General features: G+C 42.0%; 1 protein-coding gene across 8 annotated transcripts in view; it reads left to right on the plus strand.

Moving 5' to 3' along the window:
* Positions 1-1,945: 1,945 nt before the first annotated feature.
* The window catches only part of CFLAR (CASP8 and FADD like apoptosis regulator), a 70,552-nt gene continuing 46,486 nt past the window's right edge, over positions 1,946-26,011 (plus strand). For 3 of the 8 annotated variants that reach the window (XM_061186412.1, XM_061186417.1, XM_061186363.1), the window contains exons 1-2: positions 2,250-2,497; positions 25,368-25,779. In XM_061186412.1, coding sequence (XP_061042395.1) covers positions 25,418-25,779 — 362 coding nt within the window. In that variant the 5' untranslated portion in view covers positions 2,250-2,497; positions 25,368-25,417. The other 5 variants (XM_061186370.1, XM_061186378.1, XM_061186405.1 and 2 more) reach the window with 5 other exon arrangements.

Below are 26,011 nucleotides of genomic sequence, written 5' to 3' on the forward strand. Positions count from 1 at the left end.
CAAGTCTCCTGTTAAGCCCCTAATGAAGTTATTTCAGTTATTGTACTTTTCAACTCCAGAGTTTCTATTTAGTTCATTTTTATGATTTCTGAGTCACATCCCTGTTCTAGGGGCTGAATATCTATTGATATTTTCTATTTGGTATGACATTGTCATCATACTCTAACCATGTTTTTCTTTAGTTCTGTGAACACGTTTATAATAGCTATAATACTTTGAATTTTTTTTTTCTGATAAATCCAACATCCTGTTGCTCTTAAAGCAGTTTCTGTTGCCTGCTATTTTTCCAATGTATGGGTCATACTTTCCTGTTTGCTTGCATGCCTCATAATTTTTTGTTGGAAACTGGACATTTTAGATAATGTATTGTAGCAACTCTGGGTACTTGTTTCCTCCCCGCTCCCCACCCTCTCCACCCTCCCCACCCTCCCCAACCTCCTTATTGTTATTTGCTTGTACATATATTGTTCTACAAATAAATCCAATCAAAATCTGGCCCCTTTGAAGCAAAAGTTTATGAGGTCAGTGTTTAATATTTGTCTTACCCCGGGAGGGCTTCTCTCAGCTGTCTTTGTCTTTGATTCTTTCCTGCAAACTAGCCAGTTTACAATTTAGCTCATATCTTGAATCTCCTCCCAATTGCCTATCACCACAACCTCCAGGTTTTTGAGAGCACCCCTTGGCTTGTATTTCTCCACATTCTGTTGCAAATGAAGTCAGTTTCTATGGGAAGAGATTAAGAGCTATCTGTTTTATGGACCCATCCATAAAACATCGGGGGGCACAATCACTAAGTCTGGGCTTTGGAGCAGGAGGTGGAACAATGGCAAGCCTCTCTCAGACTCACATCCCTGTTCTAGAGGCTGAATTCTAGGTGAGGATGCGGTAGCAGCCCGAGGTTCTCTTGGCTTTTTTCTTTTGGCTTGAACCACTACTACAGCAGCTGAGGTAAGGGTGATTAGGACCCCAGTATTCTCAGCGCTCCAGCCCAAGGTAGAGCCTCTGTTGCATGAGTGGGGCTGGATGGAAGAAAGAATCCTCCATCTCTCAACCACATTTATACAGGACTTAGGCTCAGTATCAGGTAGCCAGGGGTAGGCAGGGTGAGAATTGTTGATATCTGCCCCTCCCACTGGGAGCCTGGGAAGAGGAGGCCCAGTGCTCCCGGTTTAAAGACAGAGTGGGGACTCTGCCTTGCAGTTGGGAGGGCAAAGAGAGGAAGAGGGCTTGGTTAAAATACCACAGATTCTCGCCTTTCTTAACAATTTTTCCTAGATTTTCTTGAATAGATATTTATTTGCTCTTTTAGGAATATTTCCAAGGTTTTAAATGGTTGTTTTTGCTTGTCTTAAAACAATTTTCATCAGTTTCATTAGGGAGTGGGTCAGCAGAGCTCCTCATGCTGTCATGCGGTGGTGAATTTTTCTTGGTATTATTTTTGCAACTTTCCTGTAAGTTTAAATATATTTAAGAAAAGTTTAGAAACTTTAAAAAAATCACAAGAAAGTAGTTACGAGGAATACAGCATAAAGCGCTTTTACATATGCTCTTTGTTATTTTTCCAAGACATTAGTAACAAACGCTAGAAGTGCTGTTAAGGAGCAGGACCCCATGGGGGCCTTCCCGTGGAACAGGCCTCCCTCCCCATTTCCTCTGCTTTAGCTACTCTCTGAATTACCTCGATAATAGTATTTGACGCACATTTCCTGAGTTGTTTTGCAGATGTAAAACCCCCCCTCTTCAACAAACGTAAGATGTTAACTATTTGACGACCATGAGCACAGAGCCCCAGGCCTCCTGAAGCCTAAGGACTGATCATGTTCACCGCTGTGACACCACCGCCTACCTCACCATCAGCCAATCAGAGCATTGTGCACGAGCTGATCACGTATCCTGCGACACCTCCACCCTCTACTTGGCTTTTAAAAGTGCTTTGCCGAAACCCTTTGGGGAGCTCCAGGCTTTTTAGGGCACGGGCCACCTCCTCTTCTTGCATGGCCTTGCAAAACACCTTTCTCTGCTCCAAACTCCAAGGTTTCCGTTTGTTTGGCCTCACTGTGCTCTTGGACACAAGCACTTGTGTTCACAGTTTGTTCTGTCCATAGTGACAAGTAGTCAGCGTACTTAGGCAACCACCCAGAGTTCACAGCAAGCCCAGTCAGAACGGGTGTAAACAGGAAACAGCAGGCAGGCGGGTTGTTGAACTGCACGGCAGTGTTTCAACTCAAAGGGCTGGTGAGTGGGGGGGGGGGGGGGGTCTCTGGGTCTAACACAGTGAATGTCAGACCATCAACCTTTTAGAGGGTTAAAGCTTTTGTACGATGCGAGAGAAGTCCAGGGTGTGCAAGGCGAGCGCATGCGGGACGGGGCAGGAAAGCCACATCCGCTTTCAGGCTTTCGGTTTCTTTGCCTCCATCTTGCCTGCGATTTTCAGGTATCAGAGGAGTGAAGTCTTGACGGGTCGCAGCCAAAGGACAGCCTAGCCGCGGGCAGGACGGTACGTGCCCGCGCGGGACCCCGCAGCTCCCCACCCTCCCCAGCTCCCCGCCGGACGCCAGGCCCCGCATCTTCTCGCGTTCCCGGACTCGCGCTTCCTCGCACTCGGCCTGGGCGGGGGGTGCCTGGCAGGGGCCAGGGGAGGGGTGGGCCTTCTGGCAGGTGACTCAGTCCCGCCGATCTCTTATCTCCGATTTGCCCCGCGGGCACCAGGCGGGCCGGAGCGCCCCCGCCCCCGATTCTCTGGAGGGGCGCTTGAGTCTTCCGGGATTCCGGTGCGGTCGGAGCGGCGTATCGCCCAGTGACTCTCGCCCCAAACTGAAGCACCAGAAAACGGGCCGTGAGCTTTGTGGCAGGTCCCCGGTGTCCTGCCTAAGGACACCGGGGACCTGCCTAAGAACATCCTGAGGGTTGCTCAATTCTGGGGTTGACCTGCTCAAAAGATCTGGCAGTCTTCCTTTGGCAAAGTTAATGAGGACTAGGACTTTTTGTGCAGTAGTGTGTGTCTTGGCGGAAGCAACAGGAGAGGCAAGAATTTTTACTCTCTCTGGTGAAATAGGTCAGGGTTGCTATTTCTCTTAGCAGTGAGATGCGTATTTTGGCAAACTGGAGCAATAGCTTGCCTTGGGAAGGTTCGGAATGACTGATAAAAGAGTTTTTGGAAAGCCTTGAAATAAACTTGTCCCCCCCCCCCCGCCCCCCTTTTTCCCTTAAGGGTCTGGGGAATGTCTGGTCAGGGCATATTCTTTTTAAATATTAACAGTGGAATGCAATAGAACAAAGACCATTGAAATTCAGAACAAATTTTTGGTTCCAGTAACAGGAAGTAAGTTCAAGGACGCTAAAGCTCTCGAATATTTTCATTTGTTGACATTTGAAATTTATTTACGAAACGAGAGGTAGTGCCAATAGGGAATCTAAAAACTAACACCAGACCGGTCTCTGGCAGGCTTGACCTGCTTCAGATAAGAGATTTCAGATAAGAGAAACTGAATTTTTGGTAATTTCCCTCCGGTGGTTCCCCTAAATAATCTTTAAAAAGTTTCATGGGGAGAGTCTAAAAATTTGGGCCAACTCCAAAATTTAAAAAAAAAAAAAAGAGAGAGAGAGAGAGAGGCTCGGGTTTGGAAGGGACTTTTGAATGTGTCTGCCATACAGAAGTTGCATTTTTAATATTAATACTTATTTTACTTACAGCTTCTGGGTTGGACGTCCTGATTAAAATGGCTTTTCCTAACGACTTCTTGTTTTACATTTGTTTGTAACTGACATTTACACTTCATTTAACAGTATTACTACCTGGCACCCGCTCTCGAAGGTGAATCCACCTGCAGGCCCGCAGGGGCTGGGTGCCCCTTGCCCCCTGCCCGCTGGGAATCTTGAGCGACTGGAGTGTCGGGAGGGTAGTCGGCGGCAGTTTTTTTTGAGCGGTGGCCGAGGGCCGATTGGCAGCTGAAACGGAAGCAGGTTTGATCCCTGGGGGCAGGCGGGTCCCAGCCCGGCTCTCAGTGGGGTGGCGGAGCGCAGCGGCCACGCCCACTGGTTCTTGACCTGACTCAAGTAATTCCCCGCAATGCCAGGTGGGCTCTTTGACCACACAAGGGAGAGTTTACTTTCTAGAGGGACACCCATGTGTTCCTGTGGAGTTTTTAAGGCGTAGGGGCGGAGGGTTCTGGAGCAGGAAGTTTTGTTTGGGCTGTGCGTTCCTGGCGGGCTGCTGGGAGGAAGCGCACAGAGGCTTTATGCCTAACTTGGAAGCCACCTCTTGGCGCCTGAGATGCTCTCCTCCAGTTCCTGGTCCTGTCTGGAGTACAAGTAAGTCCCCTACATACAAACCGGAGCACGTTGGTAAGTCCAGCGTTAGCCTAGGTACCCAACTAACACAATTGGCTATATAGTACTGTACTGTAATAGGTTTATAATACTTTTCACATAAATAATACATACAAAACAAACACAAAAAATAAAACATTTTTAATCTTACAGTACAGTACCTCGAAAAGTTCAGTAGTACAGTACAACAGCTGGCACAGGGGCTTGCATCGAGTGAACTTCCTGGGCTTGAAATAAAGATACTGTACTACTGTACTCTATACAGTACTGTACCATAAAGTATACAAAAGTATAACCACTTATCGAAGTGCACGCATGTATGCCAGACACCTGAACTAACTTACGTGATTGGACACGCCAACGCACGTTCGCACCTTTGAAAGTTTGCAACTTGAAGGTTCGTATGTAGGGGACTTACTGGAAATATTTCCAACTTTGGTTTTCCGGAGCGTCAGGTCTGTCGTGTCCGGCAAGGGTGGGCGAGGTTCCCGGCGGAAGTCATCGGGAAGAGCAGGCGGCTGCCCGGGGGTGAATTGACGGAGAACCCTTTCTCCCGACCTGCGCCCCCTGCTGGCGTCGCCCTCAGCTCTGGGGGCGTCGGGGCACTGTCCCCTGATCCCGGCAAAAAAGGCTTGAGTCTCCCGCTTTCAGCCCTTCCTTGAGCCTCCTTGGGACTCACCCACAGCACTCCAAGTCGCCAGGAGTGTCTTTTGCTTTTTACAATCTCAGGAATGAATTCTTTTTGGTTATTTCTTCCTTACAGGACTCCAAAGGCTAATTAAACTCGTGTTTATGGACTGAAATGTCTCCTTTCCTTTAATTCAGTATAATTCAGTATAAATATATATTGTACTCTTCAAGGCCAGGCAGAGTTCTGGGTGCTGGGAACATAGAGATGGATCTGAACTTGTTTTCTTTTCCCCACAGAGAAAAAAATCACGGAGTGGTTGGGGAGACCCAGCAAGATTACCTCCAAAGTTAACTTGGATTCAAGGCAGCCTAGAAAAGGGTCTAGAATCAACAGTCTAGAATGGGAGGAGGCCGGTTGGGCCAGGTTGGGGAAGTGATAACAGGTTACAGAGTAAATCAGTTATGTAAGAAACACTATGATTGAAATGACCTATTTCTCCTTTATATTTGGCTACTGCCACCTCCTCGAGAAAGACTTCACAACCATCCATAGAGGAAGTAAGGATTCCCTTCCTCTGTACTTTCGTATACTCAGGGACTATCTTTGCACTTACCATAGGATTGCATTTAACACTCTGTATTGTAATATTTTTTCTCATAAAATTTTCAGTCAAATTGTATTATAATTATCTGGGTTAAAATACATGCAAAGTAAATAGAGAAAGTCTGCAGGGGTCCATTCCCTAAGATAACCAAAAGTTGCAGTTTATTGTCTTTTCCAGACATTTATGCACTTAAATACAGTCTAAGTATTTTTTTAAAATATGTAGTTTGCTCTCTTTTATTTTTCTTATTTTGTATGATGCTATCAGTAATCATGGGGATGTCAGAGGACTGTCCTACTTGAGGAAAAACTAGTTTAAATTTTAGGCACTTTTGAGTCCATACTACACACAGAGGACTGGTCTGGAGGTTTGGCAAAATGAAAACTCTCACCCATAAATCTTAGAGTTTTAGAACTTGTGATAAGTGCAAAGGATAAATTTTTAGCCACATGTACTGGGGAGATGTACCTTTTGCTAAAAGGCCAGGGGATGTCTGGTGAGCTTGGCTGGAGACATTGTATTCTGTCTGTTCACGATGAGGTCCTGTCTGCTCCCAGGAGCATGGTGACGCATGGTGCGTCACCCAGCTCTTAAACAACACCATTGTTACCCCCATAGAATTGCAAAAGCTTCCTTTCACGAGCCCTGTCTCCTGGATCTACCAACCAGTTTCCAAGTATGGTTCTTACTCCACCACCAGCTCCATATTCATTGTAGATTATGAAAGGATGAGTAGGCATTACACAAGTACAGGCCTGCTGGAGCTCTGTAATGATGACCAGTCTGTTCAAGGCCTAGGAGGGTGAGCTTGGTGATCGTGGTCAGCACCCACTACACGCCTAATGCAGATGAGTGGGAGCTTATCATATATGATAGTACTCAAGAAGAAAGTAAAAACAGTGCTATGAAGCAGGAGGAGATGACCTGATTTAGGAATCAAGACAACTTTAGGAAGAGATGCCTTGAAAGATGGGATAGAATTTCAATAGGCAGAGACTGAAAAGAGGGAAGGGGCTTTCCAACTGGAGGCAAGTGCTTGAGCAAAGATGTTGGGACAGAAAAGCACTGTCCAGGGAACACTGAGATAAGTGTCTTGAATTAGATTATGGGTTGGGCAGAGGAGGGGAGGTACTCTGAGGTGCTTGGGCTCTGTATGAGAAGTTTGCCCTAGTGAAAATAACTTTGATTCAGGAGGAGTGGGCCACTGCATGAAATGGATTTCTCTAGTGACTCTGCTCGTGTTTCTGTATCCAACTAGATGATTCATGATCTCCTTTCAATCTTGATCTTTTCCCTTTCTGGGGTTCTTCCTTCATTTTCTGCAGCCCGTATGCAGCTGTTACGAACCAGGGAAGTTATTTGAGGTAATGTTATGTTGAAATTTGTGGGAGTTTCCCTGAGAGTCATGGGGCTGAGCCTCATCAAAGAACTTTATAAAATATACCTTCTAATTTTATGCCATTTTATAATTGGGATCATCTATAGTTTGTGGGCAATTTGCTATAATTGAAATGCAGTGCTTGGGAAGCCAAATTTTTTTTTTTTTTTTTTCCCACACACACTGTATTTTATTTTTACAAGAGATAAATAGACTGACACCAAGCATTGTACATGGATGACCACAACAGAAGCAACAATGATTGCAATTACCAAACATGAAACACACTCATACTATGTCATAATATTGACATTCAGTCCAGTAATCCTCCACTGTAACAGCTCCTTTACTTTGCAGTGAAAATTGATTTGTATATTCTTTGCCTCTGAGTCCTTGTGGGATTTTTTCTTTTTTTTTAAATTCAAACAGAAAGTCACAAAAATTATACTCATCCTCATCAGTTCACTCAGTCCCACGTAATTAATTTTTTTTTTCATCTTGATCTTTTGTTAGCACTTTTATGAGCTCATCAGTTTTTCATTAGAGTTCTGAAAATGCTTATTCATTCAGTTCAGCAGTACAGTCAAGTACCAGAAACCTGTACTTGTCCGAGTCTTTTCCATGAATTTCCTGAAGATGAAACCCTTTTATAGGAACACATTTACAAAAGCATCAGAGTACACCCAGAACTGTCTGTAAATGACAAAAGACTTAAAAATGACCACGGTTAAAGATTTGATGAAAGTTCATAATAATGCAGTTGACAAGAAAATTAGTTATTTCTGAGATATACATTTTAAAGTAATAACTAGGATTATGACTTATAACATTATACCAGAACATATAAGATTTTTAGAAATTTCATGTGATGTCTGAAACATTTATATTAACATATTTCCATACAAATAACCCAATGAAAGTTTAGTATTAGTTGTTTTGTTTGTTTGTTTATACTGCAGGTTCTTATTAGTCATCAATTTTATACACATCAGTGTATACATGTCAATCCCAATCGCCCAATTCAGCACACCACCATCCCCACCCCACTGCTGTTTTTCCCCCTTGGTGTCCATATGTCTGTTCTCTACATCTGTGTCTCAACTTCTGCCCTGCAAACCGGCTCATCTGTACCATTTTTCTAGGTTCCACATACATGCGTTAATATACGATATTTGTTTTTCTCTTTCTGACTTACTTCACTCTGTATGACAGTCTCTAGATCCATCCACGTCTCAACAAATGACTCAATTTCGTTCCTTTTTATGGCTGAGTAATATTCCATTGTATATATGTACCACATCTTCTTTATCCATTCGTCTGTTGATGGGCATTTAGGTTGCTTCCATGACCTGGCTATTGTAAATAGTGCTGCAATGAACATTCGGGTGCATGTGTCTTTTTGAATTACGGTTTTCTCTGGGTATATGCCCAGTAGTGGGATTGCTGGGTCATATGGTAATTCTATTTTTAGTTTTTTAAGGAACCTCCATATTGTTCTCCATAGTGGCTGTATCAATTTACATTCCCAGCAACAGTGCAAGAGGGTTCCCTTTTCTCCACACCCTCTCCAGCATTTGTTGTTTGTAGATTTTCTGATGATGCCCATTCTAACTGGTGTGAGGTGATACCTCATTGTAGTTTTGATTTGCATTTCTCTAATAATTAGTGATGTTGAGCATCTTTTCATGTGCTTCGTGGCCATCTGTATGTCTTCTTTGGAGAAATGTCTATTTAGGTCTTCTGCCCATTTTTGGATTGGGGTGTTTGTTTCTTTAATATTGAGCTGAATGAGCTGTTTATATATTTTGGAGATTAATCCTTTGTCTGTTGATTCGTTTGCAAATATTTTCCCCCATTCTGAGGGTTGTCTTTTCATATTGTTTATGGTTTCCTTTGCTGTGCAAAAGCTTTGAAGTTTCATTAGGTCCCATTTGTTTATTTTTGTCTTTATTTCCATTACTCTAGGAGGTGGATCAAAAAAGATCTTGCTGTGATTTATGTCAAAGAGTGTTCTTCCTATGTTTTCCTCTAAGAGTTTTATAGTGTCCAGTCTTACATTTAGGTCTCTAATCCATTTTGAGTTTATTTTTGTGTATGGTGTTAGGGAGTGTTCTAATTTCATTCTTTTACATGTAGCTGTCCAGTTTTCCCAGCACCACTTATTGAAGAGACTGTCTTTTCTCCATTGTATATCTTTGCCTCCTTTGTCATAGATTAGTTGACCATAGGTGCGTGGGTTTATCTCTGGGCTTTCTATCCTGTTCCATTGATGTATATTTCTGTTTTTGTGCCAGTACCATATTGTCTTGATTACTGTAGCTTTGTAGTATAGTCTGAAGTCAGGGAGTCTGATTCCTCCAGCTCCGTTTTTTTCCCTCAAGACTGCTTTGGCTATTTGGGGTCTTTTGTGTCTCCATACAAATTTTAAGATGATTTGTTCTAGCTCTGTAAAAAATGCCATTGGTAATTTGATAGGGATTGCATTGAATCTGTAGATTGCTTTGGGTGGTATAGTCATTTTCACAATGTTGATTCTTCCAGTCCAAGAACATGGTATATCTCTCCATCTGTTGGTATCATCTTTAATTTCTTTCATCAGTGTCTTATAGTTTTCTGCATACAGGTCTTTTGTCTCCCTAGGTAGGTTTATTCCTAGGTATTTTATTCTTTTTGTTGCAATGGTAAATGGGAGTGTTTCCATAATTTCTCTTTCAGATTTTTCATCATTAGTGTATAGGAATGCAAGAGATTTCTGTGCATTAATTTTGTATCCTGCAACTTTACCATATTCATTAAGTAGCTCTAGCAGTTTTCTGGTGGCAGTTTTAGGATTCTCTATGTATAGTATCATGTCATCTGCAAACAGTGACAGCTTTACTTCTTCTTTTCCAATTTGTATTCCTTTTATTTCTTTTTCTTCTCTGATTGCCATGGCTAGGACTTCCAGAACTATGTTGAATAATAGTGGTGAGAGTGGACATCCTTGTCTCGTTCCTGATCTTAGAGGAAATGCTTTCAGTTTTTCACCGTTGAGAATGATGTTTGCTGTGGGTTTGTCATATATGGCCTTTATTATGTTGAGGTAGGTTCCCTCTATGCCCACTTTCTGGAGAGTTTTTATCATAAATGGGTGTTGAATTTTGTCAAAAGCTTTTTCTGCATCTATTGAGATGATCATATGGTTTTTATTCTTCAATTTGTTAATATGGTGTATCACATTGATTGATTTGCGTATATTGAAGAATCCTTGCATCCCTGGGATAAATCCCACTTGATCGTGGTGTATGATCCTTTTAATGTGTTGTTGGATTCTGTTTGCTAGTATTTTGTTGAGGATTTTTGCATCTATATTCATCAGTGATATTGGTCTGTAATTTTCTTTTTTTGTAGTGTCTTTGTCTGGTTTTGGTATCAGGGTGATGGTGGCCTCATAGAATGAGTTTGGGAGTGTTCCTTCCTCTGCAATTTTTTGGAAGAGTTTGAGAAGGATAGGTGTTAGCTCTTCTCTAAATGTTTGATAGAATTCACCTGTGAAGCCATCTGGTCCTGGACTTTTGTTTGTTGGAAGATTTTTAATCACAGTTTCAATTTCATTACTTGTGATTGGTCTGTTCATATTTTCTGCTTCTTCCTGGTTCAGTCTTGGAAGGTTATACCTTTCTAAGAATTTGTCCATTTCTTCCAGGTTGTCCATTTTATTGGCATAAAGTTGCTTGTAGTAGTCTCTTAGGATGCTTTGTATTTCTGCGGTGTCTGTTGTAACTTCTCCTTTTTCATTTCTGATTTTATTGATTTGAGTCCTCTCCCTCTTTTTCTTGATGAGTCTGGCTAATGGCTTATCAATTTTGTTTATCTTCTCAAAGAACCAGCTTTTAGTTTTATTGATCTTTGCTATTGTTTTCTTTGTTTCTATTTCATTTATTTCCGCTCTGATCTTTATGATTTCTTTCCTTCTGCTAACTTTGGGTTTTGTTTGTTCTTCTTTTTCTAGTTTCTTTAGGTGTAAGGTTAGATTGTTTACTTGAGATTTTTCTTGTTTCTTTAGGTAGGCTTGTATAGCTATAAACTTCCCTCTTAGAACTGCTTTTGCTGCATCCCATAGGTTTTGGGTTGTCGTGTTTTCATTGTCATTTGTCTCTAGGTATTTTTTGATTTCCTCTTTGATTTCTTCAGTGATCTCTTGGTTATTTAGTAACGTATTGTTTAGCCTCCATGTGTTTGTGTTTTTTACGTTTTTTCCCCTGTAATTCATTTCTAATCTCATAGCGTTGTGGTCAGAAAAGATGCTTGATATGATTTCAATTTTCTTAAATTTACTGAGGCTTGATTTGTGACCCAAGATGTGATCTATCCTGGAGAATGTTCCGTGTGCACTTGAGAAGAACGTGTAATCTGCTGTTTTTGGATGGAATGTCCTATAAATATCAATTAAATCTATCTGGTCTATTGTGTCATTTAAAGCTTCTGTTTCCTTATTTATTTTCATTTTGGATGATCTGTCCATTGGTGTAAGTGAGGTGTTAAAGTCCCCCACTATTATTGTGTTACTGTCAATTTCCTCTTTTATAGCTGTTAGCAGTTGCCTTATGTAATTAGGTGCTCCTATGTTGGGTGCATATATATTTATAATTGTTATATCTTCTTCTTGGATTGATCCCTTGATCATTATGTAGTGTCCTTCCTTGTCTCTTGTAACATTCTTTATTTTAAAGTCTATTTTATCTGATATGAGTATAGCTACTCCAGCTTTCTTTTGATTTCCATTTGCATGGAATATCTTTTTCCATCCCCTCACGTTCAGTCTGTATGTGTCCCTAGGTCTAAAGTGGGTCTCTTGTAGACAGCATATATATGGGTCTTGTTTTTGTATCCATTCAGCAAGCCTGTGTCTTTTGGCTGGAGCATTTAATCCATTCACGTTTAAGGTAATTATCGATATGTATGTTCCTATGACCATTTTCTTAATTGTTTTGGGTTTGTTTTTGTAGGTCCTTTTCTTCTCTTGTGTTTCCCACTTAGAGAAGTTCCTTTAACATTTGTTGTAGAGCTGGTTTGGTGGTACTGAATTCTCTTAGCTTTTGCTTGTCTGTAAAGCTTTTGATTTCGCCATCAAATCTAAAGGAGATCCTTGCCGGGTAGAGTAATCTTGGTTGTAGGTTCTTCCCTTTCATCACTTTAAGTATATCATGCCACTCCCTTCTGGCTTGTAGAGTTTCTGCTGAGAAATCAGCTGTTAACCTTATGGGAGTTCCCTTGTATGTTATTTGTCGTTTTTCCCTTTCTGCTTTCAATAATTTTTCTTTGTCTTTAATTTTTGCCACTTTGATTACTATGTATCTCGGCGTGTTTCTCCTTGGGTTTATCCTGTATGGGACTCTCTGCGCTTCCTGGACTTGGGTGGCTATTTCCTTTCCCATGTTAGGGAAGTTTTCAACTATAATCTCTTCAAATATTTTCTCTGGTCCTTTCTCTCTCTCTTCTCCTTCTGGGACCCCTATAATGCGAATGTTGTTGCGTTTAATGTTGTCCCAGAGGTCTCTTAGGCTGTCTTCATTTCTTTTCATTCTTTTTTCTTTAGTCTGTTCCGCAGCAGTGAATTCCACCATTCTGTCTTCCAGGTCACTTATCCGTTCTTCTGCCTCAGTTATTCTACTATTGATTCCTTCTAGTGTAGTTTTCATTTCAGTTATTGTATTGGTCATCTCTGTTTGTTTGTTCTTTAATTCTTCTAGGTCTTTGTTAATCATTTCTTGCATCTTCTCGAACTTTGCCTCCATTCTTATTCCGAGGTCCTGGATCATCCTCACTATCATTATCCTGAATTCTTTTTCTGGAAGGTTGCCTATCTCCACTTCATTTAGTTGTTTTTCTGGGGTTTTTTCTTGTTCCTTCATCTGGTATATAGCCCTCTGCCTTTTCATCTTGTCTATCTTTCTGTAAATGTGGTTTCTGTTCCACAGGCTGCAGGGCTGTAGTTTTTCTTGCTTCTGCTGTCTGCCCTCTGGTGGTTGAGGCTATCTAAGAGGCTTGATGGGAGGCTCTGGAGGTGGGTAGAGCTGACTGTTGCTGTGGCGGTCAGAGCTCCGTAAAACTTTAATCCACTTGACTGTTGATGGGTGGGGCTGGGTTCCCTCCCTGTTGGTTGTTTTGCCTGAGGCAACCCAACACTGGAGCCTACCTGGGCTCTTTGGTGGGGCTAATGGCAGACTCTGGGAGGGCTCACGCCAAGGAGTACTTCCCAGAACCTCCGCTGCCAGTGTCCTTGTCCCCACGGTGAAACAGAGCCAGCCCCCGCCTCTGCAGGAGACCCCCCAACACCAGCAGTTATGTCTGGTTCAGTCTCCCCCAGGGTCACTGCTCCTTCCCCTGGGTCCCGATGCACACACTATTTTGTGTACGCCCTCCAAGAGTGGGGTCTCTGTTTCCCCCAGTCCTGTCGAAGTCCTGCAATCAATTCCCACTAGGCTTCAAAGTCTGATTCTCTATGAATTCCTCCTCCCGTTGCCGGACCCCCAGGTTGGGAAGCCTGACGTGGGGCTCAGAACCTTCACTCCAGTGGGTGGACTTCTGTGGTATAAGTGCTCGCCTGTCTGTGAGTCACCCACCCAGCAGTTATGGGATTTGATTTTACTCTGATTGCGCCCCTCCTACCGTCTCACTGTGGCTTCTCCTCTGTCCTTGGACATGGGGTATCCTCCTTGGTGAAGTCCAGTGTCTTCCCGTCGATGATTGTCCAGCAGCCAGTTGTGATTCTGGTGCTCTCGCAAGAGGGAGTGAGATCACGTCCTTCTACTCCGCCATCTTGGTTAATCTATCCAGGGCAATCCTCTTCTACTGGAAGCTGCTGGCTGTGCGTCTGGGCTTCATCATCGCCTTCGAGGTAGGCTCAGCCATCTGTGCGTCGGACAGACCCGGGTCCAAGTTCACGCTGTGCGGCTGACTCCTAGAGTTGTTGTGAGGATTAACTGAATGAATACCCGGAAACCCCCCAATAATTTTTTAATGCACACTTTTAGCTGTTGATACATTATGTATCAGTAGCTAAAAGTGTGCATTAAAATTATTAAATATTAAATTTAAAAAACAGAAAAATATTAAATTTAAAACTACGCATTAAATAATCTCAAATTGGAATGTGTTTATGCTTCAGCCTCAGTCCATGGTCTTCTAGACTGTTTCTGCAGCATTGCAGAAATCAGAACCCACGTGATGATCTATAACTAAATACCTCATTTTAAATATTGGGGGAAAAGGGCACAAAGTGGCACTTTGTGCGCTATCTTAGGGTTAAAATGCCTACAGATGTAGTAAAGATGGGTTCACTATATTAGCTGCTCGAATTGCTACACACAGAGCCCACACCCAGAGGTTCCATGCACGGATGGAGGAGGAGGAAGGTGGGTCCTGTTATGTTCAGGGATGCACTGAACTCCTATGAGGTGGTCACATTCTTTTTGCCCAGGATCATGTAACCCCTTCTCATTTATCTTTTTAGAAACTTCTGGGTGACTCCCTCAGGGCCTTCAACTTCATATCTCAGTGGGGATTTCCGGACACCTGAACGTTCCAGGTTTGCATGCTGCTTTCTGCAGCTGGCAAGGCAGGCTTCTCCCCACTGTGGCTCAGTTTTGTAACGTCGCTGGGAAATTATATTTGCTTGCAGGCTGTGGCTCAGTGAACATGACCTTGCTTTCAGGCATGCCATGACCAGAGCAGTACAAAGAATGGAATATTAAGCATGTCTGTCCTTGGATAGGTTTAAGTATGATGGGAACCAGTCATGCTGGCAGCTATCTGCTGGGAACGTTATGTGCTTTCAATACCAGATGGTTGGAGGCAAAGTTGACATTCTGTGAGAAAGGCTGAAAAGCCTGATTTAACCACATTTTACTGTCACCTATTGGAGCTATGCTGGGTACCACGGAGCTAGGTACACAATATGGTGGTGGAACAAAGGAGCTACTAACCAAGTCTAGATGAGTTCTTCCCAGGAAAGCTTTACACTTAGGAGACACTTCAGCCGGCCCTGCAAACCGAGTAGGGTTTTGCCAGGCAGGTAAGTGGAAGCGAGTAATCCAGGCAAGTGTGCAGAGGCACGGGAAAGAACTCCTTGTTGAGGTTTGTTTGAATCCGAAAGTGCAAGGTGTGTGTTAATGAGAGATCAATGCAGATGCTAGACCAGGAGGGGCCTTGAATACAAAGAAAATCGGAACCTGCAATGGGAGATGAGGAATCATTGAAAGGTCTGAATTTAGGAAAGTGATTTGGTTCAAGCAAGAACTTCAGGAAGTTCATTCTGATAAGATCTGTTTGGAGAGGGTGAGGCCATAGACAGAGGGAACAGAAAGGCCAGGGTGAGAGATGGATGCTAGGGCACACCCTCATTTAAGAAGCAGGTGCAGGGGCTTCCCTGGTGGTGCAGTGGTTAAGAATCTGCCTGCCAATACAGGGGACATGGGTTTGAGCCCTGGTCCGGGAAGATCCCACATGCCGTGGAGCAACTAAGCCTGTGAGCCACAACTACTGAGCCTGCGCTCTAGAGCCCGCGAGCCACAACTACTGAGCCCGCGTGCCACAACTACTGAAGCCTGCACGCCTAGAGCCTGTGCTCTGCAACAAGAGAAGCCACAGCAATGAGAAGCCCGCACACTGCAACAAAGAGTAGCCCCCACTCGCCGCAACTAGGAAAGCCCGCGCACAGCATCAAAGACCCAACGCAGCCAAAAATAAATAAATACATAAATTTATTTTAAAAGAAGCAGGTGCAGAAAGGGTGCTGAGGAGTCAGGGAAGGTTAGAGGGGGACCGTGTAGAATATAGTGATGTGAGATCAGCTAAGGGAGAAGAGTTTCAAGGAACAGGTCGGAATGCTTGGGTAAAAGAAGACTTCCATGTGACCTTGGATGTGGCCACTAGGAGGTCACCAAGGCCTCTAGAAGAACAATGTCAGGTGAGGACACTAGGGTGAGAAGAGTGAGGCACTCACCTCAGGCACAACATTTAAGGGGGTGCGAAAATCAAGATAAATAATATTTTAATGCAAGATTTTGAAAAAATTGACATGAATGCAAAAGACCCATGATGAACAAAATATCAAAATTTTAAATAAAGACAGTATCCGCATTACTGATTCTTCCTATGCCTCATGTTCCAATATGGCACTGAGTGTCATTGTGTAAAGGATGTGGGGCAGGGAGGATGCAGGTGGAGCCATATTGAGGAGTGAACTGAGAAGTTGAAGGAGCTGAAGTACACATTACAGTCTGCCTTTCTGAAATCCTAGCTTCACATGAAAGAAAGAGAGTGAAAGGCTGGTTGGTCTAGGGGATCTCAGGCTGTAGGGGTTTTTTGTTTTCTTTATTTTTAAGATGGAAGAGACTGAACATGTTTACAAGCTGAGGGGAGGAGTCCCTGAAGGTGGAGAGAGGTTGACGAAAGGGTAAGCGCAGGGGCTTATGGAGACAGGAGGGCACAGGGGAAGTGGATGGCCCTGGAGGACGAGGGACAGCAGCGGAAGGTAGCGGGCTGCCGGAGCTCACTCTTGATGAGTGGCAAGGTCATCGATGAAAAGTGGCCCCAGTGCGTGGTGTTAGGATGGAAGAAAGCTGTGAGAGGGTGTTGAAAGGAGCTGACCGCAGTCCTGGAATAGCACGCCTGGAATAGCCTGCCTGGAATAGCATGGCGAGCAGCAGGAAGGGGCCAGCTGAGGTTGAAGACTACAGGCGTGTGGGGTGATCTTTCCCCTCCATTCAGCACGACTTCTCCTCTAGGTGTATGAGTGGTGGAGGCTCACCATCTGAGGATGAGATGTTGAGGTGATCATCCCAGTTTGCCCGGGACTGAGGAGTTTCCTGGAACATGGGACTTTCAGTGCTCAAACTGGAAAGTTCTGGCACACCAAGGTGTTGCAGAGCTGGCAGTCAGGCGGCAAAAGGGCAAAAAAGAATTGAGGTGCTGGCCAGAAGAGGGTTTGCAGCACATGCTCTAGGTCCCATCTGGGGAGCAAAGGAAGTGAGGCCGTTACCTGGTAGCGACTTAACAAAACTCCATTTATTCGTTCATTCAAATACTCATTGAGTGCTTACTAGGAGTCAGGCACTGGGGTCTGTGCAGAGGATCTAACCACAAAGAAGATAAAAATATTCTCATGGAATATCCTTCTCTGGTGGCTAAGGTCAGTTGGTGCCCAGGACCCACTCCCACCTCCATCTAGAGGGTAGAAAACTACAAACTGCCTTTCCCAGACTCCTTTACAACCAGGATGTGAATTAAGGTGCATTTGGGCAAGATTTGTAAACAAGTGGGGTAGAGGCCAATAGCTGGCTGCTTTTGTTTATTTCTCTGCTGGCAAGCGTGGTGGTGGTGACGTGGGGATTTGGGCAGCAGCATTATGAAGTCCAGTCACCAGCTTTGGAGGAGTGGAGGCAGATGGGGTGGCAGTTGGCCCTCTGATCTCGGGGTCACTGCCCGAGGTGTTCTTGAGCTCTGTGCTACCGGTGATGGCCTCCTGCTTCCTTGCTGCCTTGGCTGAGGCAAGGTCTTTCTGGGAGCCCTAGGAGTCTTTCTCAGAAGCTCACTCAAGGGCCCATTTCTCCAGCCCTTACAGCAGTTTTGTAAGCACCTATTTCAATGTATTTCTACTCAAAATAACAAGTGGTTTCTGCTTCTAGCACCTGACACCCTTTCCATTAGCCAGTGGAAATGAACCCTGGTGACTTACATCTGCTTTGTTTGGTGTTTTCAGTGATCACTGGCAACTACTAGAGAAATGAAACTGGAACTGCTCTGGCTCTGAAGGTGGGGGACAGTTTGTACCATTGTGGAAATTCTGTGTGGGTGTGGAAAAGGAGAGACAGTCATTAAATTACAATTTGCCAGTGAGAGGGTACAAGAACAGGGGAATTCCTTAAACGTTCTAAACACACATAGCTGCCAGTTTCCCCCAGTTAGGGAAGACAGTGGGAGTGAAAAGACACTAACAGAAATAGTGGTCAGTCTGGAGGACTGGGTGTTTGAAAGCAGGAAAGAGAAAGAATTGGGCTTGGACAGCTCCTTTGTCCCTGAGTGAGGTGAAGCCGTTGACTTCATAGGAGGTGTGTGGCGCTGAACTAGGAAGTTCAGGCAGAATGGGGCTGGTGAGTGGTGGGCACTATCCTTTCACCAGACTCTAAAGAACTTATTCTACCTGCCATCCCCCTCCCCACTCCTTCTACCCTATCTTTTGAACCATGTTAAATAAAATCTGACTTGTTCTTTTTGATGATAACTTTGGGATGCCTCTAGGCTTTCTTGTTCTAAGGATTGTCTATATATACAACAAAAAAACTCTAAAAGCATTTTGAATGCTGTGAGATAGTTTCTGTATGGCATACTCTGGTTGTTTTTTTATGTAGTGCTTGTTAACTGGACTGTAAATGCTGAGTGCAGAAGAGAGAGAGAGAAATGCCTTTTTCAGTTCAAAAACTTACAGGGTTTCCTTTTGGCTAATTATCGTTTTCTAATTTTATTGTACTGTGGTCAGAAAATGTGGTCAGAGATATATTTATTTTACTATCTATATACCTGTTGCCGAGTTTATGAAGTAAAATGTTACAGATTCAGTCATTTCCCCTCTGTATTTTTATCTAGTCACATTCTGTTAATCCCTTTTAATATTTTCCGTATACACACACACACACACACACACACACACACACACACACACACACATATCCCTAAACAATATATGGTGTTATTATTAACATTTAGGACCTTAATGTAAATTAATTATATGGTATGCATGCTTTAGCAACTTTTTGCCTTAGCAAAAATATTTGTTTTGTTGTTTTGTTTTTTGTTTGTTTGTGAGATTCGTTCATGGTTTTTCATTTTCAGGGCTGTATAGTATTTCATCAAAGGACTGTGATATTTTATTCAATCTCTTCTTGGTAGACTTTTAAGTGGTTTCCATTATTTTGCTATACCATTCACTGCTGCTTGGAACATTATGTACATGTCTTGGTATATCTGTCTAAGAGTTTTAAAAGGATATTCACTTAGGAATGAAATTTTCATGTCATGGAGTAATGAGTGCTTTCATCTTTACCAGGTATTGCCAAATTGTTCTTCAAAGTGGCTATATCAGTTTATAATTCCTCCAGCAATGTAAAAGGTTTCATATTTCACTGTATTTTCTCTGACATTTGGTAACAGATACTAGCATTTGGCCAATGTGAAATAATATCTCACTGTAGTTTAAATTTGCATTTCTCTGAATACTGTTTTGGTTTGAATATCTTTTCATATGGTTTATGGCTGTTTGGAGTTTTCTTTTTTTCTGGGAACTACCTATTGCCTATTCTTCCCTTGAGTTGCTTGTCTTACGCTTATTGATTTGCAGAAATGCTTTCTACATTGTGGATACTAGTTCTTTGTTAATTAAGTATGATGCGTTTGTCTTCTGAGTCTGCTCTTTATCTTTTTTTCATTTTGAAAAGGATGTATGCTTTTTATGTCTTACAAAATCATTTTTGTAATTGTAGGTTATAATAATATTCTTGGAGAATCTCTTCTAGAAATTTTATGTCCAGGACTTTAGTACATGTGGAACTGACTTGTAAATGGTGTGAGGAAAGGATCCCAGTTTATCCTCTCTATATGTATGGATAACCAGTTGTCTCAGCACTATTTCTGGACATTAACGTCCTTTCCCTGTTGATTTACAGGACCACCCTAGACATCTGTGTGTGGATTAATTTCTGAGCTCTCATCTGTGTATTGGTTGTTTTATTATCTATTCCTTGTCATATTACTATACATTTGTATTAAATCTTGATATCTGCTAAGGCAACTTCCTCCAACTGGTTGTTCTTAAAGCTTATACTGGTTATTCTTGGCCTTTCTCCTTCATATCAGTTCAAAATTAGCTTGCCACAGTCCATGGCAAAAGTTTTTGGATTTGGATATTTGATTGGGCTTAAATTTATAAATTCATTTGAGAATTGATATCTTGATGATACTGAGTCTTCTGTCCATGATTATTGTACATTTCTTCAATTATCTGTCTTAACTGAAGTCTTCGGTAAAGTTTTATAATTTATTATTTAATGTCTCGTGTATCTTTTGTCAGATTTATTCTGTATACCTTACAGGTTTTGTTGCTGTTGTAAATAGTATCTTTTTTTCTTTGAAATACACATTTTCTTCCTGTTTTTTGCTAATGTACAGAGATGTAATTGACTTTTATTTATTAATCATATATCTCAAAACCTTAACCTCTTATGAATTCTAACATTTTGTCTGTTGGTATACTTGGGTTTCCTATCCAAGTAGAAAATCTTATTGCATGTGAAGAATGATAGTTGTTTCTTTGGTTCCGATGCTTATACTCTAACTAACCTTTTTATCTTATTTTAGTGCTAAGCTCTGTCCTCTAGTACAATGTTGAATAGAAGGGATGATCATACATATACTTGTTTTGAGCCTCAGTTTTAAAGGAATGCTTCTAACATGTCACCATTAAGTATAATATTTGCAGTGGACTTTTCTCTTTTTCTCATAATTACTATTGAACTATTTATAAATTGCTGCCTCATAAGTCCCTTGCTTTTAATCCATAGAGCATCGTTTTTAGAGAACTCATGTCTTTATCATATTGAATCTCCCTATTCATGAGCAAGGTAAAGCTCTCCATTTATCTAGATCTTTATTAATGTCTTTCCAATAATATTTTATAGTTTTTTTTCCTGTTAATGTCTTGCATATCTTTTTGTTAGAATCATTCCTACATGTTTTCTGTTTTAATGCTATTGTATATGGCAAATCTTAAAGAACCAACACTGTGGTTTTGAGCTGTTTTTTCTTTTTGCCCTCCTACAAGTTTACTTACTTTCTTAAATGCTCAACTATATATTTGAGCAAATGCTTTTTATGTTTTATTTAGCATTTCCGTGTGTATTATAGCCATTTTTCTTTTTCAGATTATCTAGTGCAGGGTTTCTCAATTTTGGCACTATTGCCATTTAGGGTTGGATAATTCTTTGTTGAGGGGAATATGCATTGTGTAATGTTCAGCAGCATACCTAGCTTCTGTTCTCTAGATGCCAGTAGCACCACCTGGTTATGATGACCAAAAATATCTCAAATTTAACCAAAAATTGTCAAATGTCCCCTGAGGGGCAAAATTGCCCCTGATTAAGAACCATTGATTTGGCCTTTCACATTTCAGAAATTGCCCTTATCTTCTTGAAATTTTTTTTTTCTTTTTTTAAATAAGTTTATTTATTTTTGGCTGCATTGGGTCTTCATTGCTGCATGTGGGCTTTTCTCTAGTTGCGTCGAGGGGGGCTACTTTTTGTTGCGGTGCGCGGGCTTCTCATTGTGGTGGCTTCTCTTGTTGTGGAGCACAGGCTCTAGGTGTGTGGTCTTCAGTAATTGTGGCACGGGGCTCCCCTTTGCGGGCTCTAGAGCACAGGCTCAGTAGTTGTGACGCACAGGCCTAGTTGTTCCGCGGCATGTAGAATCTTCCCGGACCAGGGTTCGAACCCATGTCCCCGGCATTGGCGGGCGGATTCTTAACCACTGCGCCACCAGGGAAGTCCTGAAAATTTTTTTTTTTTTAATTTATTTTTTTTGGCTGCATTGGGTCTTTGTTGCTGTGCGTGGGCTTTCTCTAGCTGCGGCAAGCGGGGGCTACTCTTCGTTGTGGTGCACGGGCTTCTCATTGCGGTGATTTCTCTTGTTGGGAGCATGGGCTCTAGGTGCGTGGGCTTCAGTAGTTGTGGCACACGGGCTCAGTAGTTGTGGCTCGCAGGCTCTAGAGCGCAGTCTCAGTTGTTGTGGTGCATGGGCTCAGTTGCTCTGCAGCATGTGGGATCTTCCCGGACCAGGGATTGAACCCGCGTCCCCTGTATTGGCAGGCAGATTCTTAACCACTGTGCCACCAGGGAAGTCCCTTGAAACTTTTAAGATGTTTATTTTAAACTCTTTCAGATGTAGGTTCCTAGGATGTGAGTTTTGTTTTGTCTACTGTCGTGGTGATTTTTATGTTTATGCATGGTGATTTTTAATCATGAGCTCACCTCCAGCAGAATGGATGTTTCATATCCCCTGGGTTGGGAAGTTGACCTTATAGGGTGGTTTGGAGTTTGCCTCTCAAGACCTTACGGGCTTGACTTCTAGTAAAAATATTGCAAGGCTTTTATAAAGGATGTAACTTATATTACTGGAACCATAACAGATAATAAAATAAAGCTATAAACAAAATTATGAATAAAATGTATGTAACGAAGACATATACTTACATGATGGTTATATGTAAATTATATATTTTAAATCTTTTTGTATTGTTTTTGCAATATTTATTGTTTGCTATTTATGGTGTCTGAAATGTTAAAAAGCACCCCCCAAAAAATTTGTATTCCAAAAAAAAAAAAAAGACCCCTATGGGCTTCCTAGTCTGAGAATAATTTTTATGTTAATTTCTTGGTTTGGGCTTAAAAGAAACCCCAACAAAGTAGTCATTTTTTGGACTGTAACCCTACTTCTTCCTTTCATGCTCCCCTCTCTCAAGTGCCTATCACCTCTAGTCCCAATTAACTGTCTCCAACACCACCCCAACATATAAGCACTGGAATTTTGCTGCATCTGGTTGGCCTGGGTCAGCACAGGATCTGTAGTTTTCCTTTTGATATTTTCTTTGACTATGCCAGATGCTACCACCGAGTAATTTGGATTTTACTGCCAAACTATACCTCTGTTAGTACAGAGGGAAGACAGCATGCCTGTTCTCTTGCTGATTGATTGTGTGTGACTGGCAGAAAGCAGCCTTGGGTGTAATGGCTGGAGGAAATGAACTGAGCAGATAATATTTTTAAAATATTATCTAATTTTGTTAACTCTTGATGGCATGATTATATCACTGATAATTATGAATTACAAAAGTTTGTTACTGTTTTTAAAAAGAGGGAATTGAACATTTCATTTCTAGTAGCTCTGGTTCTTTTTCAGGTATGTTTGGTGAATGTAGATAACATCTCATTTCTTCCTGTGTTTACTTATTTTATACTTTCTAGTGTGTATAAATATTTTACAGGTTAATTTATAATAACAGCAACTAACGAAATTGTGACTTTTAGTGAATAGAAAAATAACTTGACCTTCTTTTATGGAAACTAGTGGTTAGGTTAAAGTCCTGTTAGCCTGTGAGTGGAGTACAGATTTAGGCTCTGCAGAACACATAAAATTAGTATTGAGCTTTCCGATTAAAAAAATAATAATAAAGTAGTCTGAGTACCAGTTCTTCTACTTTCAGTAAACAATCATTTATTAAATTTCATTTCTCCAGTTATTTAGAATGGCCGTGTTTAAGTGAGGCTTGGTTGAATGAGCATGGGATTGGCATAGACACGCCAATACTTTTTAACAAGTCTACATTAACTAAAATGTCTGTTTTTATTAAGAACTCACCCATTTAGACTACTGGGGGGAAGGCCAGTGTGAAAGGTATGAATGAATGGATTTATTTTAAAGTCAGATATTTTAAATTTTTAAAAACCAAAATTTAAAATAAATGTAATTTTGTTAACTTCAGACACTAAAGTACTCACTAATATTTTCATTGATGGGGAACTCTGGAACTCTAGGGAAATTATGCTTCCTCTAAGAATCTTTCAATTTTTCTTATATTTTTAAAAATTAATTAATTAATTTATTTATTTATTGGCTGCGTTGGGTCTTTGTTGCTGTGCACAGGCTTTCTCTAGCTGCGGCGAGCGGGGGCTACTCTTCGTTGCGGTGCGCGGGCTTCTCATTGCGGTGGGCTCTCTTGTTGCAGAGCGCGGGCTCTAGGCGTGCGGGCTTCAGCAGTTGTGGCTCTCTGGCTCTAGAGCACAGGCTCAGTAGTTGTGGCGCATGGTCTTAGTTGCTCCGCGGCATGTGGGATCTTCCCAGACCAGGGCTCGAACCCGTGTCTCCTGCATTGGCAGGCGGATTCTTAGCCACTGCACCACCAGGGAAGCCCAATTTTTCTTATTTTTGACAGCAAGAGCTGTTTAACATCCCCTATATCCCTTTCTGCTTTGACTGCCAGGAAGCTCGGGACAAATTCAAGGTCTACTAAAATCTGTTTAGGTCTTTCTGGCCTGCATATTTGCATTGTATTCTTTATCCCTCCACCTCATTTTGACTTTCTAACCTAATTTTTTTCCCCCTTGTTCTCATATAAAATTTTTTTCTACTTACATGTTTTTATTGTAAGATGCCTCATCTTTTGTGAACTGAAATTGTATATAAATAAATAAAATAGATCCAGTGTTCCTTTGAGTAAATCCTGCTAGATAAATACATAAATATGCTTGTACACAAATTTGTAGCAACAGTTAGCAACTTACAGTTAGGTTGTTTTCCAGTTATCTTTTGCTAAGATTAGCTTTTAAACTGAAATGCTGTCTGATAGAAACAGATAGGGTACTCTCCTAGAACATAAGAGCTTATTTAACATAAAATATAGCTATGAAACTTTAGAGTAGACAGTGACCCCCATTTGCAACTTAAATTTTGAAAGAAAATAGGTTGAGTTCCAATGCAAGAAGTTAAGAATACACCCATGGCATGAACTCCCCACCATTCCCACCCAATTCCCAGATCTTTCTGCAGATCTGCTCAACCTCCTTCCTTCCACTGATACCATCAGGAACTCTAGTGATAATTGCTGTCCAGCAGTGTGTTGTGAGTGCAGACTTCTGACTCTTCCAAGGGGCTCAAGGTCCAAAGAGGTGATCAAAACTTGACAAGGCCTAAGTTCAGCCATGGTGGCAGGTCCTATGAGCATTCATGATGATGCTGTGTAAAGGGCCTGGGCTTTGGGAGGATGGCAGCAGGTGTGAATGAAGGGTTTCAAAGTAGGAGAACAACTGGAAAAAAGGGATGGGGTAGGGGCACAAACCTGTTTTCTCCCATCATTTTTGACACCTTGCAGAGGGTCCCCTTTGCTAAGATTTGTATTTGTTCAAGCCTACCGGGAGGTCACCGAAAAGGAGTTAACCCCTGTGACCTCAGTTTCTCTTATTCAGAAAGCAGCTTAGTCATTGGGGTTTTCCTCTGCCCCCAACCAAGGTCAATCATTTGCCACTTCGTCATTAAATCCCTAGCAGTGATTTCCCCCTTACCACACTTTACATTCTGATAAGTTCTGATAAAGCACATGGGATTTTTTGGAAATAGTTTGTCTCTGGTCTCATTTCCTTTAAAATGTAGGTTATCTTCTTTGTCCGTCTTGAATTTTGGGTCAATCTCTTTGTCTACTGAGAGGATCGCTTTCTGTAGACTTAACAATATGAATTTAATCCGCTAGATTAGAGAGACCAGCAAGAAAGGAAGAGCCTATACCTAGAATTTTAGGCATAAGTTTGATAGGAGGATTTTAAAAAATTCCCTTTTGACCACAGAACTCCTCCATTGGAAAGGATTCTGAAAGAAATGAAGAAAACCATCAGAAATGCAATCGGTAGCTTCATGGCCTTCTGTTGACTGGACTAGACTTTTCTTACTGCTGTTCCTTGGAATGACACTGTACAGGATGTCTGCTGAGGTCATCCATCAGGTGGAAGAAGCACTTGATGAAGATGAGAAGGAGATGCTTCTTTTTCTGTGCCGAGACGTTGCTGCAGATGTGGTTCCACTTAATGTCAGGGACCTTCTGGATGTTTTAAGAGAGAGAGGAAAGCTGTCTTCTGTGAGCTTGGCTGAGCTGCTCTACAGAGTAAGGCGGTTTGACTTGCTCAAGAGGGTCTTGAAGATGGACAGACCGACAGCGGAGGCCCTCCTGCACAGGCACCCACATCTTATTTCGGACTATAGGTAATTCATCAGCCCCTCCTGAGGCTGGACTGGTGGGAGGGAGGGAGGAGGTCTAGACTTCAGAATCACAGAAATGAGGACAGTAAGAAAAGCAGCCTCATTACTTTCTCTACCCACTGATCCTCTTGCCCTATCGATGTTACTTCATTCCTCTGAACTCTGAATTCTTAGGACATGTCTGCTTAAAGTAATTGGGTAGAAGATCAGAATGAAAGTGGAAGGGATGGATGGT

Source organism: Eubalaena glacialis, chromosome 1, assembly GCF_028564815.1.
Source record: "Eubalaena glacialis isolate mEubGla1 chromosome 1, mEubGla1.1.hap2.+ XY, whole genome shotgun sequence".
NCBI classification, from domain to species: domain Eukaryota; kingdom Metazoa; phylum Chordata; class Mammalia; order Artiodactyla; family Balaenidae; genus Eubalaena; species Eubalaena glacialis.